The following is a 17,099-nucleotide window of genomic DNA, read 5'->3' as shown; positions in this document are numbered from 1 at the left end:
GAGGAGGTTAAGGCCATGAGTAATGAGGCCGAACTTTGGGGTGAATCATTCAGGAGACTTACACGGTCGTTTCCAGATCCTCAGTGGATTCTGGGAAGTCACGTTGACCTTGAGCTGCCCTAGGGAGTTTCAACACAACTCACTACTCTCTCAGCCCCAGTGACCAAGTCTAAAAGGGCTTTGTTCAAGTGAAACGCCCCAGTTCCAGTAAGTGAGTTCAGTGAAGCTGTGTTGACAGAGGGAAATGAATGACATGGAAGCTGGACGTGAGTGTCCAAGTGCAGAGTGAGGCCCTGGAAAGCCAAGGGAAGTTAGACCGTTGGGAAACTTCTCATTTACAAGTCATGGCTAAAACAAGATTCTTCCCTTGGTCTTCTGAGGGTGGAGAAGGTGGCTTTTTTTTTTTTTTTTGGGGCTTTGGAAAGTCCCAATGATTGAACATTGCAGTAAGTGAAGACAAAACCCTGACTCTGGCCTCCTACTTCTTGAAGGACTCCTTTCTCTCCGCCAAAACCTCCAGACCACTTCTGAGCTCCACTCTAACCCCATCCATTAAGTCAACTCCTGGGAGATTTTGCTCCTTCCAACGTCTCTCTCTCATGGTCATAGATGTGGCTCAGTTTCTGCTGGCCCTGCAAGGGTAGCCCTTTTATGCCAGCATTTTGTGACTTTGAGACCTTGAAGAGTTTCTCTTAAAATCTCCAAATGGAATTAACTGGGTAATACTAGGTCTTCTCAGCCAGAATGTTCACAGATTATGTCTCACCGCACACCCAACAGACTCCTCTCCGTGGGCTTGAGAGAAGGCTTGGGAATAGTCTGAATTTGGTTCCATACGTTACTGCACAGTGAGGCCACACTCCCCTGGTCACTGCTTCTCACAAAGCCTCTGTCTTTATGGCCAATAACTCACTTGTAAATCACTTGCCAGTCTTTCTAGCTAAGAACTGAAAAGGGGAAATATTCGTTACCAGGGATTAACAGTCCTGAGTGCAGGTGCTGAGTTCTTTTTGCTAAAGAGAGAGAGGGTCCAGTGAAGGATAGTTGAACAAGCTGGGTTGTTACGTGCATAGTGTGGGGAGGTGAGTGTCTCTGGGGGGCTAGGAAAAAGGTGAAGTCGGAGATTCAGAAAGAAAGAATTCTTTCCTAAGAGAATCAGATTATAATGATATAATTTACCCAGTGTAACTCAGACTCCAGGCATAACTGGATACATTAGGAAACGATATAAAAGGAGGGCTGTAAATTAGACCTGCCAAACTGGGACACGGCAGTCATAGAGAAGAGGAAGGAAAGAGAGGGCCTAGAATATTGGCCATACTGCCGTTCAGAGGAAATGTCAGATGGGCAAGCAAGGGCCTGCAGCTATGGGGACAGCAACATTGGTTGGTAGTCCATGCCAGTAGTCAGAATTGGAGCCCCAGGATTGGCCATAATGGGTCAGAGTGGGAAGGGGGCACAGAGTGGCTAGTAATCAGAAATCCAGACAGCCCCCAGACAATCATGGGGATATCTGTTAGCCATAAAGTGGCCCAGTCCCTGGGTGGGCCTGGGTGAGACTAGGCAGGGGGTGAAACTCTGAGGAAAAGGATGGGAAGGAGCGGTAGGGGAAGAGAAACTTCTGGGAGGAGAAAAGCCAGGCCAAGCTTGGAGGAACCAAAGTATATGGCAGCTTCCTAGCACATATGCCAACATACTCTGGTGTGGGGAAAGAGGCAAAGACAACACAGAGATAAGACTCAAGGCTGGGTGTTGAAGCTGGTCCAGGACCTAGTGCCTTTGATGGGGACAGAGCTCCTCACGTCCTTCCAGCCTGGGGTTAGGATTGACCCTAGAGGCTGGGGTGGGGCTAGATTTAGATAGAAGTCAAGCCATGTCAAGTGAAGGGTGAAGGGGACTGAGGGGCTAGCAAGTTTCAAAGTCTATGTTCTGCCTTTATGATACTGATAAAAAATACAGTTAAAAAAAAAAAAGGGGAAGCATTCTAACCATTTTGACCATGAAAAGAATGATGAGGAGTTAATAAATCACAGGTTAAATACAAACGAACTGGGTCAACTGGGGTTTCCCAACTATTTTGGATTTCTCATTGCTTTCCATTTGACTTTTCGACATTCTTCCTCCTTCTCGTATTAGGCATGTAGCAGTAGAAAGATACTTTTATACTTAGGATTCTTCTGCAGTGGAACATACCAGCCACGCATGAATTTGCACTAGCCCTAAGCCAATGTAGACATAACCCTGGCAGAGACTTTATTGGCTAATTGGTCTCTGCAGTTCTAATGTGGGCTCCAAAGTTTGCATGATAATCCCCAAGCCTCAACAAGCCTTCCTTTGTTAATCTGTGGACTCCGGAATCTGCTTACCCATGGTAAGGGAGGAGGAGAGAGAAGAGAGTGCTTCTGAGTTTGGAATGAAATGGAATTCATTTTTTTCAAGGAACTGATACCGCTGACAGTTCAACTTGCTGTTGTGGGAAATGTTAAGGGATGCCATAATTATCCAAGGGAAAGGTATTTTCAGTGTGAACCCTAATGCCTCATTTGTGGGATAACAGGCAGGTGAGAAGGTGTCTCCCTGTGTCGGGAATGGTGAAGGAGGGAGAAGAAACACACGCTTTGTAACTTGTCCTTCTGCGTGATGTGACTCACTCAACAGGTCTCATCGGGTTTTTCATTGCTTTTGGCATCGCCATGGGGAAGATGGGAGAGCAGGCCAAGCTGATGGTGGAATTCTTCAACATTTTGAATGAGATTGTAATGAAGTTAGTGATCATGATCATGTGGTAAGTGGGCTTGTTCTTACTCAGTGTTGGGGGAGGGTGTCTGAAGGTCTTGGGATCCTTGAAAGATAATGGAGCCCTCCCAGCAGGAGAGAGTAGGCATGGAGCAAGCAAAAGGCTCTCTGGAAAAAAACTTTGAGAAAAGGATGAAAATCTTTTCTGGGGGGAGCTTCCCCTGGAAAATGGGTTGGAAAACCATGGCCCATCCTTGGGCCAGATCCTATCTGCTTGCTATGCGTTTAGTGTGGCTTACAAGTTAGGAATGGGTTTTATGTTTTTATGTTGCCGGAAAAAAAAAAAAAATCAAAAGAGTAATAGTGTTCCACAACACATGAAAATTATATGAAATTCACCTTCAGGACCCATAAATAAAGTCTTATTGGCACACAGCTATGCCCATTCGTTCACATATTGTCTAGGGTTGCTTTGTGCCAAATGGCAGAGTTGGGCAGTTCAGACTAAGATTGTGTAGCCTGGAAAAACTGAAGTATTTACTATTTGGCCCTTCGCATAAAGTTTGCCTGTTCCTGCCTGTGGGAAAACAAAAACAACGACGAAAAGCAAGAAAAGATAGACAAGCTGGAAAAACCGATTAGTAACCCTGAACCTGAGCACTGTGAGGAAACCTAAGATAAGTCCAAGATACCAAGGATGATACAGCATGACTGAGGGCGGGTGGCAGGACCACTATGCTAATATTCTGGTGTCCAAAAGCAATGTATTGTAGTGTTATGACTCGTGCAGCAGGAAAAAGAGGCAGTTCTCAGGCCATGCAAACAGTGAAATCACAGAGGCAATATTAGAATTGTAAGTGCTCTTGGAAATCTTGTTCCACCCTCTAGTTTTATGGAAGAGAGGACTGTATCATATGATACATCCAGAGTCACCAAATCTTGATTCCTTAACATCATCATGATCATTATAATCATAAAAGTTACCAGCTATTGATTTCCTTGTATCTGCCAAGAGCCAGGATAAGTCCTTAGTGCCCGTCAGTTGTAATCCCAGTAGCCCCGCAAAGATGGCACCATGACTCCCATTTTACAGAAAAGGCAACTGAGGTGTATTGAGGTGAATTAATTTGCTTAAGACGCTATAGCTAGTGGGGCGAAGAGCTGGAGTGCCTGTTGATTTCATAATCCTTGATGCCTAAGTGGGTGACTTTTTTGTTTGAATTATCTAAGCAATACTGTCTCTGCTTTATTGCATGTGTCTTTGTGGTCAGCGGTTCTGAAATCTAGGGCAGCCCAGGAGGGCATGAGTGCCCAGTCTTCTGTAAAGGAAACGGTACCACCTTCAGACCTCTAGTGTCCACTCTCTCTCGGATGAAAGATTTTTACGTGCGTTTGTTCCAGACCTCTTTGATGGTCTGATATGCCTGTCTAGAAAAAAACCAAAACCATCATGAGACCAAACGACACCTGTGTCCTGTCACAGGCATTCAGGATTGCCAATTCTCTGTCTCTGCTTGTTCTCAGCCTACTCACCTTCCCCAACCCTCCTCCTCCTCTGGGCTTCCTTCATTTCTGCATGGCGCCTCCCACTAAAATTCTACCTTCTTTTTCTCTTCTTCCTTTCCTTGGCTCCTCCTCCCCCTTTCCAAGAACAAGAATCTGCTCCTGGCTTATTTTTTATCCCCACAGAACCCAACCTTGTGATGTGCTGGTAGTAATTCTTACTAAAACCTCAAGAGTGAGTGGACTAGCTGAAGGCCCCAGGGTCTCAGATCCAGAAGATGTTCCTCATATGAGTGAAAACATATGATACGTGTCTTTCTCTGCCTGACTTATCTCACTCAGCGTTCCATCCGCACTCCGGTTCCATCCACATTGCTGCAAAAGGCCAGATTTCATTCTTTCTCGCTGCCAAGTAGCATTCCATTGTATATATAAACCACATCTTCTTTATCCATTCGTCAGTTGATGGACATTTAGGCTCGTTTCAGAATTTGGCCATTGTTAACACGGGAATCTACCCCCAAAACCAAGAGCACACTGTATATACTGTATGTTAGCCAACTTGACAATAAATTACATTAAAAAAAAACAAAGAATACACTTCACGGAAAAAAAAAAGTATTTATTGAATGAATAAATGAGTAAATGAGCAAGAAAAAAAAAAAAGATGTTCCTTATGATTTCATGAACCATATTTACCAGGCCTGGCTTGTTCAGATCATCGCTTTATTGTACTTTGAAAACATGGACAGGACGCTGGTCAAATAATGTGATTTTGTTTTTTTTTTTATTGTATCGATTCTTCAACTGCTCAGGCAACCCTAGATTTCTGAATACTTCTTTTGTATGAAAATTTAAAGGCACCCACAATGTGACGCTCTAAAAATATGTTTCGAGTCTTTTTTACAAATCTGCCTGAGCTTGCTGAGAACTTAGTAAATAATAAAGCAGAATATGCCTCTTGGTAGTAAACATTAGGATCTGCACCGGTCCCCTGGAATTCTTAGCAGAATGAACATCCTCGCTCTAAAACTACAGTTCAGATTTCTATACTACGATGCCAGTGATGTGGGCAATATCATTTGCACTGAACCCTTGAACGAGAGGAAATGTAGGAGATGAATCATGGGATAAAGTGTGCGCTCACTTCTCCCCGGGGAAGAGGGGTGTGGATTAAGGTTTCCTATTCAATGAAACCAAAACTCCTAAAGATTTAGCATCAAAACCCAGGAGATGCCGAGCAATTGTGAGTCAGGAACAAGGTCTATGCAATGACTTCTGACAGCTGTTCAGTTACCTCATCTAGGCAAACAGTCAGGAGGGTGTTACATGGTAGGAGATGCCGATTCTACACATTTCTTTCATTCCTGAGCTGCCTCGTCAGCGTTTGATAACAATGTGTGTGAGACGGTTTGGGGTAGAACAGTCGATTACTCTTTAACCGACCGTCTCAAAGCTTAAATGATCAGAGTTCTTTTGTGTTCTTCTCTGTGTGGTAATAAGAACAGTGTAATAGCAAAATATAACGTTGCAGAGATCCCTATTATTCTAGTAACAATTATTACTAAATTATAACTTATAGTTATTAAATTCTTGCTATATGCTCAGCACTACCTCAATGATTGTATTGTATCTATGTATTATTGGGGAGCTAATTATTATTATCATAATTATTAAATCATAGCTAAGATTTGCCAACTTTCTGCTACATGCTTAGTACTATTCCAATTACTTTCCATACATTAATTCATTTATTGGTCTCCATAATACCTAGCAGGAATAGGGACTTTTGTTAGCCCCATTTTCCAGTTGTAAAAACTAAGCGCAGAAGTTAACTTGCCCAGTGTCACACAGCCTAAGTAGTGGGAGAGTGGGAGTTGTGTGAGAGTGGTGCCTAATTCAACTTCTGTCTGACTTCAGATTGGAGTGAATCCGGCATCCTCCTAGTACTAACTGTGTGACTTTAGGTGAATTAGACACATTCTAAACCCCATGATCTGAATGGATTGAGCATAGAATCAGTGTGTCTTGGGGTTGCCGTGAAAATGGAGTGAAATTGTGATCAACAGTTACAAAGCATTTCTCATATGCTGGGTCCTGTCTAAACACTTTCTATGAACAGTGTTATCATTGTTGTTATTTTGTGATTATCATTACTATTATCAATTCAATCTGTATCCTCTGTTTCTGTGTGTTCATGGATCCTTTAAGAAGCCTAAAAGGCTCTCTGATTCATCAAAAAAAAGAAAAACCCTTGATTTCAGTATGATTTTAATATCCTCATTTTTTGCCAATTTCTTTAAAACATTTTTTTTGAAAATCTGATAACCTTAAACAGAAAGTAAAACTTTTCATAATCTCACCACTCTAGAAACACAAAGTGAGAAGTGAGATCTCTGTCCACTCTTTCAATTCTCCCTCCCTTTTAACCCACCGCCACTGTCCATCCATCCCTTCCATCCATCCATCCATCCCTTCCATCCATCCATCCATCCCTTCCATCCATCCATCCATCCTTCCATCCATCCATCCATCCATCCCTTCCATCCATCCATCCTTCCATCCATCCATCCATCCATCCATCCATCCAACCGTCCAGCTATCCATCCATTCTGTCACTCCATGAATGTTTTTGAGCCCCTCTTCTATGCCAATAACAATTTTAGCTAGTGTAATGGTGAAGAAGACAGAGAAATATTCTGGCCCTCACAGGGCCTACATTCTACTGAAAGGAAAGAGAAAGAGTAAAAGGAAGCAAATAAGAATTAAGACAGCAGTCAGTGCTACAAAGTTAGTAACCAGGAGAGTGGGACAGAGAGTGATGGGGGATGGAAGTATCGCTTGGACTCTATCCTGGGGGTCCAGGAGGGCTGCCTGGGGAAGTGGCTTTTGATGGAGATCTGAAGAATGGGAAGAGGCAGCTCTGTGAAGAACCCATATTAGAATTTTTCAGTGGGAGGAAACAGCAAGTGAAAGGTTTTTAAGGGTCAGACGAAGGTCCGGAGTACCTGCGATGTGGTTGGTTGGTGAGGGGGCGTGGAAGGCAGTGAAATTGGAGAGGTGGGCAGGAGACAGATGCCATAAGGCTTCGCAGGCTACCTTGACAAGTTGGGGTCTATTTACTTGCAAAAGGAAGTCCCTGGGGAGGTGTGGGGGAGGGGGGAGGGGAGACTCCAAGCCTGGAGGCTCTGCATACTGATTTTCCCTCTATCCTCATCCAAAGTTCTAGTCCACACATAGAGACTGTCAGCAGTCATTGCTTGGATAGCCGGAACACCAGTCTCTAAGCGGACTGGGTAAAATGGAGATTTGTGTTACTTTTTGAGCCTGAGAGCAGACAACACATTTAGGTAACTCTTAGAATGTGTGTTTGGCTCTTTGTTGACAGACTCTTCCCTTTTTTGGTTCTCTTGGGATCTGTCCCAAACTGGGAGACTGGTGTTGCTGGTGAAAACCAATAGCGGTGTGGGGCAAAGCCAGAGTGACTTTATGGCCAGACCGAGAAAGTCTCTCCACTAACCATCTAACTGATCTGCCATCTGTCCTGTGACTAAAAGTCCTGAATTAACTACTTTAATGGGTTAAGACCAAAGGTCTCGAATAAATTGGAGCTAATGCAAATGGTTTCCGAAGGGTAACCAAGTAACTTCTGCATTTCATCCTGTTGTGGAACAGATTTTATTCCTTGAAACATTGGTTTCCGAGAATACGTCAGAATTACCTAGGGGAACTTGTTTAAAATACAAATGCCCCCAGGTTAGCTCCAGGAGATTCTAACTCAGTAGGTATGTGGTGAGCCCAGGGAATCCGTGTTGTTACCAGGCAGGTCAGGTGAGTGTGAAGCCGGGGTCTGTGAATGCACAGGCACACTGAGGTCTGGGCATGTTAAATTCTGTGTATGAGTTTGTGTTTGTGGAGTTGAACGCAGTCTTGGGAAAGGCAACTTGGTAAAGACCTTAAAATGACAAGGACTGAGGTACAAAGTGGACGGAGGCAAGGATGGATGATGTGATAGTAAGAAAAAGACTTGACAGGCCAGTCCTAGATGAATCAGTGCCTTTGAAAACAGTGCCCAGAGCTGCAGATACAACCAGTCTAAGGGCATGGTGGGAGGCATTCTGTCTCCCTGCTCTGCAGTGATGTCCTTCTAATTTAGAAACTGGTCCAACAATGACTGGGCACCCTTTGGCTTCAGAAGCTTACTGGAGCCCTCAGCCTCTTTATGCACTTTAGTTTGTGGCTTTGATTGTTTGCTTCATTTCAGAAGCTTTGAGTGGTGACCTTGAATCCTGGTCATTTGCCCTTTCTTTTCCACGGAATGTCATTTCCAGTGAGATAATTATACGGCGACCCAGGAACTCAGAAGCTCTAGCTCCTGAGTGGAAGCTTAAGCCACTTGTTTTGAAAACAGGTGCAGGGAAGTAACGGCCTTAAAGGACACCATAGCGCTAAAGGCTCTTTCCTTGTCCTAATTGATGCTCATTCTGGTTCTGGAGACCCAGGTGTTTGGGTTAACTAGGGCCCCTGCTTGCCATATTTATTTACCTAACACTCTACCTTCTGGCCTTTGAATGACGCTCTCCATTTGTAGTGGGAAACTCATGTTTCTCCCAGCGAGCTGAGTGCTCTGGAGGTAACCTGTTCCCTCTCTCTAATCCATTTGGCTCTGGCTCAAATGTGTTCTCCGGGGGGATTCTGTAGTTGTCTTGCTTGGCAAAAAGCCTTGGAAACACTTTCTCTCCATTCTGCAAATGGCTTGTCCCAGAAAAGCAGGAAAATTGAGTGGCACCCAGAATAGCTCATATTTGTGTTTTTCTGTACATCTTTAAAGGGTGATTGGTGCTTGGGAAATAATTGATCTCTTGGTTTATGAAGATAAATGCTTGTTGGCACCCTTTATTGGTGCATTCTGCTCAGTTACTTACAATCCCCTGGAACAAAGAGTTGGCCTCTGAGACTACCCAGCTGATCTGGGAGATGTTGTGACTATGGGCACACCAGGAGAGTGTAAAATGGTGGGAAAGCCAAGGGTTTAACAACATAGCTCCCTAATGCCTGCGGAAACAGTTCTCAAATAGCATCAGTCTTTACCCCAGGGAAACACGTGGAGGCTACAGCCTGGACACTCATCAAGGAAGGGAGCAGCTAGTCTAATGTTTTTACTACGTATCGTATCGTCAGTTACAAATCAGCTCTTTCAGAAGAAGGTTCCCCTTGACAAAATATTTTGCTTATAAAAACATCCACCATTGGGTGGCAGTAGACTGAGATGTTTTAGAAAGCAGCATTAACTCAGACTTGACTCATTAAGCATGGTGGGGGAAAGGACATGGTGTGCGTAATCCGTGTAGAAACAGAACACACAAAGGATTCCTTGGTCAGCAGTTGGAGATGAATGGTGCTGACAGGGAGGGGTGCAGGATTTACATTTCAAAAATGTAAGCCTCGCAGCAATCCCAGGAGGCTGGAGTTAGCCTAAGCCTTGACTTGCATGCCTGTAAAGTGGGAATAAGTCTCTAACCAGGGTCATGTAGCTGGTAAGTGGCTGGACAAGCTCCGTGTCTTATGTAAATGTGTATATAACTCTCATCCACTCCTCACATCTTTTCTTTACCCAGGAAAGGGTTTGCTTCAGGCACAATTACAAAAAAAAAAAAAAAAAAAAAAAAAAAGATCACTTCTGGCTCGGGTGTCTGTCTTCCTTTCCTGACTCCTTTACCCCTGTTGATGGCCTTATCCTGGGACTTCATTTCCCCCACAGTCTTTTTCTCAAATAAGTTCATAATTCTTACCAAGGTATCAACTTTCCCACAGACCGTTTCATTTCAGTCAGAAGGTGTCGCGGGCTGACCAAGTCTATGCTCCAGGTCTACCAGATTGGGCAACAGAGAAAGCATGTTGCCCAACATTGGAAAGATACACTCAAGATGAGAGAGCACATGATGAGCTTACTCAAGAGTGAGGACAACAGCCAATGGTTTCTTTTTAAAAAAAATTTTTTTTCAACGTTTATTTATTTTTGGGACAGAGAGAGACAGAGCATGAACAGGCGAGGGGCAGAGAGAGAGGGAGACACAGAATCGGAAACAGGCTCCAGGCTCTGAGCCATCAGCCCAGAGCCTGACGCGGGGCTCGAACTCACGGACTGCGAGATCGTGACCTGGCTGAAGTCGGACGCTTAACTGACTGCGCCACCCAGGTGCCCCAACAGCCAATGGTTTCTAAGCTCCCTATCAAACAATAGTAAGATGGAAATATAAAATAAGGTTATAGAGAATAAATCGGTGTATGGTAAACTGTTGGCTTCGCTACAACGAGCTACAACTGCCAGTTAAAGGCAAGTGGTTTGGCTTGGTGAGGGGAAAAATACCCTTGGAGTTTCACAGGACCTGAATTGTTCTCCTCCTACTTCCTGGTTTTGTGGTCGTGGGCTGGTTACTTAACTTTTCTGAATGTCGATTTCCTCGTTTGCCAACTAAGAGTAACGATACCCTGATTTCAGGGTTGTGGTTAAGAATTAAATGAGGTGATGCATGTAGTGCCCTTACTGTACCGCTTGAGACGCGAGGTACGGTGGTCGGGATTGCTGGTAGGGTAAGGATGGAAAGAAATACTTTCAGACCTAGAAGTAAGTAATAAAACCGCATCTCTCTAAACGTCCTCTCTGGCTCAGATGGTTTTCTTGATTTGGCAGGCTCCCCTGCCCCCCCACTCTCTCTCTCATTTTTTAATAAATTTCCCATCTTCCAAGGCAGAAACAAAGCAAATTTGCAAACACCGGCGTATAGTTTGGCGAAACTCTAATGAGCTTCCTGGGAAGCTCAAAACGGATTCCCAGTTTTCAAGGAAAGAGTTGGGGGATCAGGGAAACCAAACAAGATTCTCAAAGACACAGCCTGTGTGTCTCTCAAGCTCGGTGCTTACCCGGGAGATGGTAAAGCTAGATTCTGTTATTCCTAAAAATCACCTGAGCAACAGACTTCACCTTTGGAATTCTCATCAGAGCAGGGATCCCCCCAGATCCATGGCACAGATTTCAGGTCGTACAGTTAGTCTGAAGTAAAATGCAGCAATGGTTGAATCTCATGGACTTCGTCCAGCAAAACTCTTTGTACCGAAGTGCAAAGGGTTTTCCTCGGAGTGCAGTACATGTAGGGGCCCAGATCTAGGTTCTGGATCCCATAAGGCTGTCTTCAATGCTTTTTTTTTTTTTCTTTTATGTTTTTCAGGTACTCTCCCCTGGGTATCGCCTGCCTCATTTGTGGAAAGATCATTGCAATCAAGGACTTAGAAGTGGTTGCTAGGCAACTGGGGATGTACATGGTCACGGTGATAGTGGGCCTCATCATCCATGGGGGCATCTTTCTCCCCTTGATTTACTTTCTAGTCACCAGGAAAAACCCTTTCTCCTTTTTTGCTGGCATTTTCCAAGCCTGGATCACTGCCCTGGGTACCGCCTCCAGGTAGAGAATACAAGAAATCACCTTTCTTTCTTTCTGCTCATTCCTTTCCCCTCTCTGCCACTTCCTCTTTTCAAAACCCTTTCATCACACAGTTCGATGAGAACATGTTTCATGTATTATTAAAATATTCCTGGAAAAGGTAAATGCTTTGTATTTTTGGCTCCCAGGAACTTAGGAACTTTCTGATGAACATTTTTTGCTGATACGCAACTGTCCTGGAAATATGATCTCATGTTAAACTTCCCAGATGAATACATGCTGTTAGTATGCATGCCTGAGTTGCCACATCTAACATTGGTTTAGTTCTAAATGTTTTCCAGAAGGATGTAACAGTGTATTGTGCTATTTAAGAAATTCTCCCACCTGTGATTTGAAAAATGCTATCAGAAAATATCACTCTATTGGAGTTATGGTTCAAAACTGGAAAAATGAGCTTTTGCATGGTAAACATGTTAGATGAGATTTTTAAAAAACAAACCAGAAGTCAATGAAGCCCGTGACCCCTGCATGAACCTCTAATGGACCCTTCTGCCCCATCGATTTTGAGAAAATCAGGTTGGCATTGATTCAACTTGACATTGACTGAGAGTCCGTTCCTTCTTCATTAAGTAAGTTCCAGGGCATCTAAAGCCAATGAAGACTCCAGGGATATGCAGAGAAAAAAAAAAATATTTTTGGATGTCTTCTTGGACTGAATTTAACAAGAACAAACAAACAGGAACAAATACATTAGAAACACCTATCAATTTAGAATTTCAAAGAGTAAAGAGTTTTATTGTTTCAGACTGCACTAGTTGTTAGTATTTCTTTACAAAACTAAGGGTCACAAAACGGAGACAGAGGTCATGAAGCAGGTGGTGGGGGCAGGGGGGTGGGGGCAAGCAGGCTGCAGACCCTAGCTCAGCGTGATCTCTGGAGTCACCTGTCAGCCGATTCTTGTTGATCCCATGACCATGCATTGCCAGTGAGATGGTCACCCTGTGACACAGAGTGACTGCTGTTCCGAGGCTACTGAGCAAGCAGTCGGGTTTTCCGTAAGTGACCCGACAGGCCAATAGTGGTGACTACCCGAGTAGCCAAATTGTGTTTCCATCTTGCAAATCAATGAGATTTTGGTACTTGTAGAATGTGGGGGTTCAGAAGATGCTAAAAATACATATAATCCTCTGGATCTACATTCTGCATTCGGTTTCCCAAGATGAAGGGAAACATCCCGAAATTTCTTTTTCCTACTTGGTCTTATAAACTCCCTATGGCTAAGTATCTCTATCCACAAAGATCCCCTCTCTTTGGAAAAAAAGTAAATCTTTTTTTTTTTTTTCCAAAACCAATCATTTTTAGTTTGATATTTGTTTTCTGGTTATGAGAGTGGTGTTTGCTCATTGGGAAAAAGTTCAGACAGTGAATAAAGTTTTGAAGGAGAAAGTGAACATCTCCAGTTATTCTGTTACCCAGTGATAATTGGTAGTAACCTTTTAGTTCATCTTAACAGTCATATATTTTTTCCAGGTTTTACTATATATAGATATTGCAAACTGTATTTTTTACTGATCAACCTATTATAAAATTTCTGTCAACATACATCTTCCTACTATTTTAAAATGGCATAATAATACACTGCAGGTGCTATAATACACCCCTGTCTCCACCTTGGGATGTACATTTAAGGCATGTCTATTGAACAGGCATCCTTATAAATACATCCCTGCAAGCTTGTCTGATGATCCCCTCAGGGTAAATTTATAGCAGTGGAATTTCCGAGTCCGATGGTAAGCACACCGGCTGTTATAAAACATACCCCCAGTTTGCCGCTCAGAAAAGTATGTTAGTTTATGCCCCCATGAACTGGGTGTGAGAGTATGCTTTTCCCCACCTACTTATGAGCACTGGATATTATCAGTCCCTTTAATACTTTCCAGTGTTATTGGTGAAAAATGAGCTCATCGATTCTGCATTTCTTTGATTACCAGCGAAGGCAAGCATCTCTTTGTGTTCTTATGGACCATCCTCCTCTCCCCTCCCCAACCCTGTGAATTATTTGTGATGGTCATTTCCTGTTGGGGTATTATTCCTTTCCTGATTGGCTGTTTCACTCTCTTCACATATAAAAATATTAACTCAAGTGTCACATGTCACAAATGATGTTCCTCTCTACCTGACATTTGTTTTGTAAATTTACAGGGCTTTTTGCCCCTGGAAGTTTTTAATTTGTGTATTGTTGAAGTTGTTACTATATTCATTTAGTGTTTAGAATTTCAATTTTCTCAGGAACATCTCTACTAAAAATTATGAAACATTACTTTATATTTTCTTCCAGTACCTTTGTGGTTTTGATCTTTAAAAATATTATTATCCTCCCTTTGAACGACTAGTTATCCCTAGTACCTTTACAAGACAAAGTAAATCTTAAAAGCATATGGGTAGCCCGAGTTCATATTTAAATCAGACAAACGCTTGGGTTATCTGGCCAAGGCCACAGATGCTAGACCCTTCTCCTTACCCTGTCTTTCAAGTGACTTTAATCTTTGTTGAAAGTGTGTCTCTTTCCTGGATGCAGAATTTCATTTTTTAGAAGAAAATACACTTAAAGAAAAAACTGTGGCATGAACCACGTACTAAGAACTATCTCAGCCATTATGACCACAGGGAAAAAAAACAAAACCCCAGTACAGTCAGCTAAATTTCTTTCTACCTCCTTGGACCTTGGACTGATGGAGAAGGGGATGGGGTCACCCCTTTTCTCAACAGGCTGACGTCAGGGAGGACTAACAGAGGGGGTGCCCTGGGACACATGTCTCTGCATCCTCCTGACATCGGTGCATGCTATTACAACTACTCTAGAAAAAAAAAAGGACGGTCAAGTAACTGATAGTTATTAGTAGCAACATTTGAAGACTTATTATTAGCAACACATGAAGACATCCACGTCAGAATGTTGGAAGGACAAGAAAGAGTTAAAACTCCCAAGTCCCAGTTTGAATTGGTTGGGTATATATAGACTTTTAAGACACAAAGCCCGTTCAGTAAAGAAATTGAGACTATTTTCATACCTTGTCAATTACTTTCCCTAATCTATTTAATTGTCCAAAGACCTCTTGATGACATTTTGGGAAGATGAATACCATAATAAAAATTATTATATTCTCGTCCGCCCAGAAGTTTGCTTAGATTCCTATCATTGAAAATCCCAGCCACCAACCACAGCTGCCATTTCAGACTAGTCACGGTGTCCTAGAAACCTTCAAAGGGGTCCTAAGAAAGGGTGGGGTGGGGAGGGCCTGGGGGTGGGAGGAATAAAGGGACACTAATGTCTCATTAAAATAGCTGGAGAAGCTAACCAAATACAATGACCTCAACTTTTCTCCCTGGGTTTATAAGGTGTTAGTAATGAGAGGTCTCCAAACATTCATTTCTTCTCCCTAAGAGCAAGGAGGAGGCATAAGACAGACCTCTGACTTGAAATCACAAAGAATATTGCCATAAGATGACGCTGACGTCCCTAAGATTGTTATGAGGAGCTTGTTCATCAGTGGTTTAATAAGATGCAGATTTAGGCGACTCTAATTTTAGAGCTTCTGCTTCCTGTTTCTGAGTAGGCCCTGGAATCTGCATTCTCTTTAGCTTTTCTGAAGCTGGTGGCTCTCTACTACTCTCTGAGAAACTGAGACCTCTGGCAAGGGTCTGTGTCAAACTTGGCGGGAGCCCTGGTTCTGACCAGTAGAAGGAGGAAGCTATGAGGCTGTCCGTGCATGCTAGAAATAAGTGTGTCTGCATTGGAGGTTCCCCAGTTCACTTTACTAAGCTTTGAATAGAAAAAAAAAGCAAAAAAGCCAAAAAACCAGAAACAAAATCAAAACAACCAAACAGAAAAACCCCAAACCAAAAAAGCCCCAAAAGAGAAAGGACCGCAAAGAACTCGCATGGCAGTATGGGCGTTCTGCATTTCTTTCCATATTACTTAAACTTGGAAGCAAATCCACCTACCCTCCCATGTACCTCCCTCCACATGGAAATAATATTTTGGCCGTCAGCAACCCTTATCCTTACAGGTCTCCTAATTTACAAGACACACGAACATGTCAGGGGTTCTGGCCCATGAGGCTGGGTCATGCGGTGGCGAGTTCCGGGCAGGAATTTCCAGGGCGGAGTGGGGGTGGAGTCATTCCATGTTGGAGCACATGCTTTTCTGCCCTATGTTGTTGGAAAGACTGTACAGTTGGCCAATGACCATGTATTAGGGAGTTGGATTGTGTATAGGGGTCCCCAGGGAATTGCTAGACGCTCAGGTTCAGGCTAAATGGTACTTAACATGTTTATCCAGCATTGTCAAAATTAGCTCAGGGCAATTCCCAGAGGCTGGATGCAGTCCATGCATCGTTGGAAACAGTGTTTCTAGCATGAAATTATGGGTCATTCAAAAATTCCTCATTCCATTTCACTGTTGACAGCTGATTGGTTCCTGACACATTTTTTTTTTTAGCAGCTCAATTAATGTGGGCAGTCAGATGGCCTTTAATATTTCATCCAAGAGGGAAACACTGATCAAAGGAAAAAGAATGTGAACCTCTGAGTAGATCTTGGAAACCAGAAACAACAAAAAGAGCTTGCTGCCTATGAGCATCTTAATAAGATTGAATTTGAACCTCCGAACAGTTGGTCTTTAATTTGCCTCCAAACACTGCTTTCTGCATGTCACATGGCCTGAGTGGAACAAACGAACAAAAACTTTGTGGTTGGCATTCCAGTTTGAGTTTTGTCCTGTTTCTCTAAAGTGGACATAAACTCTTGTCTCTCTCTTTCTGTCTTTGTTCCTCAGTGCGGGAACTTTGCCTGTTACCTTCCGTTGCTTGGAAGAAAACCTGGGGATTGATAAGCGTGTAACCAGATTTGTCCTCCCAGTTGGAGCAACCATCAACATGGACGGTACAGCCCTTTATGAAGCAGTGGCCGCCATCTTTATTGCCCAAATGAATGGCGTTATCTTGGATGGAGGCCAGATTGTGACTGTGAGGTGAGGGGTGCAGGTGGGGAAGCACTGAACATTTAACCTTCGTCCCTTCCCCACTAACTCCATTTGACAGGGCCACTTGGATTTCAGTTCTCCTGGTGGAAGAATGAAGGAAATAACACAGAAGAGGAGTTATTGGCTGTGTCAAAGGGAAAATATTGTGACAGGAAAGAAGCAGGCTCATACTCACGCCCTCTGTTTGTACTGCGCATGCGAAATCGCTTTGGAAATTTGATATTACTTGATTTTTCACGGTCCTGTGATGTTGCAAGGCAGTTATTTCTCTGTCTAATAGATGAGGAAGCACAGGCTTCAAGGAGCATGGCGGTTTGTCCAAAGCTGCCCCAGTAATGAGCCGGGAGGGCCGTCACTGGGGCCGATATCAGCTG

The 17,099-nt window shown here is 43.3% G+C and overlaps 1 protein-coding gene across 1 annotated transcript in view; it reads left to right on the top strand.

Annotated features, from left to right (window-relative positions):
• SLC1A2 (solute carrier family 1 member 2) overlaps window positions 1-17,099 on the top strand; it is a gene marked incomplete at its 5' end in the record, with an annotated part of 50,065 nt that overhangs the window by 11,589 nt on the left and 21,377 nt on the right. The window contains 3 exon segments of the mRNA NM_001009334.1: window positions 2,659-2,785; window positions 11,469-11,702; window positions 16,519-16,713. Coding sequence (NP_001009334.1) covers window positions 2,659-2,785; window positions 11,469-11,702; window positions 16,519-16,713 — 556 coding nt within the window.

The sequence above is a fragment of the Felis catus genome, chromosome D1 (assembly GCF_018350175.1).
Source record: "Felis catus isolate Fca126 chromosome D1, F.catus_Fca126_mat1.0, whole genome shotgun sequence".
Classification (NCBI taxonomy): Eukaryota; Metazoa; Chordata; class Mammalia; order Carnivora; family Felidae; genus Felis; species Felis catus.
This window is presented reverse-complemented; position numbering and strand designations above follow the sequence as displayed.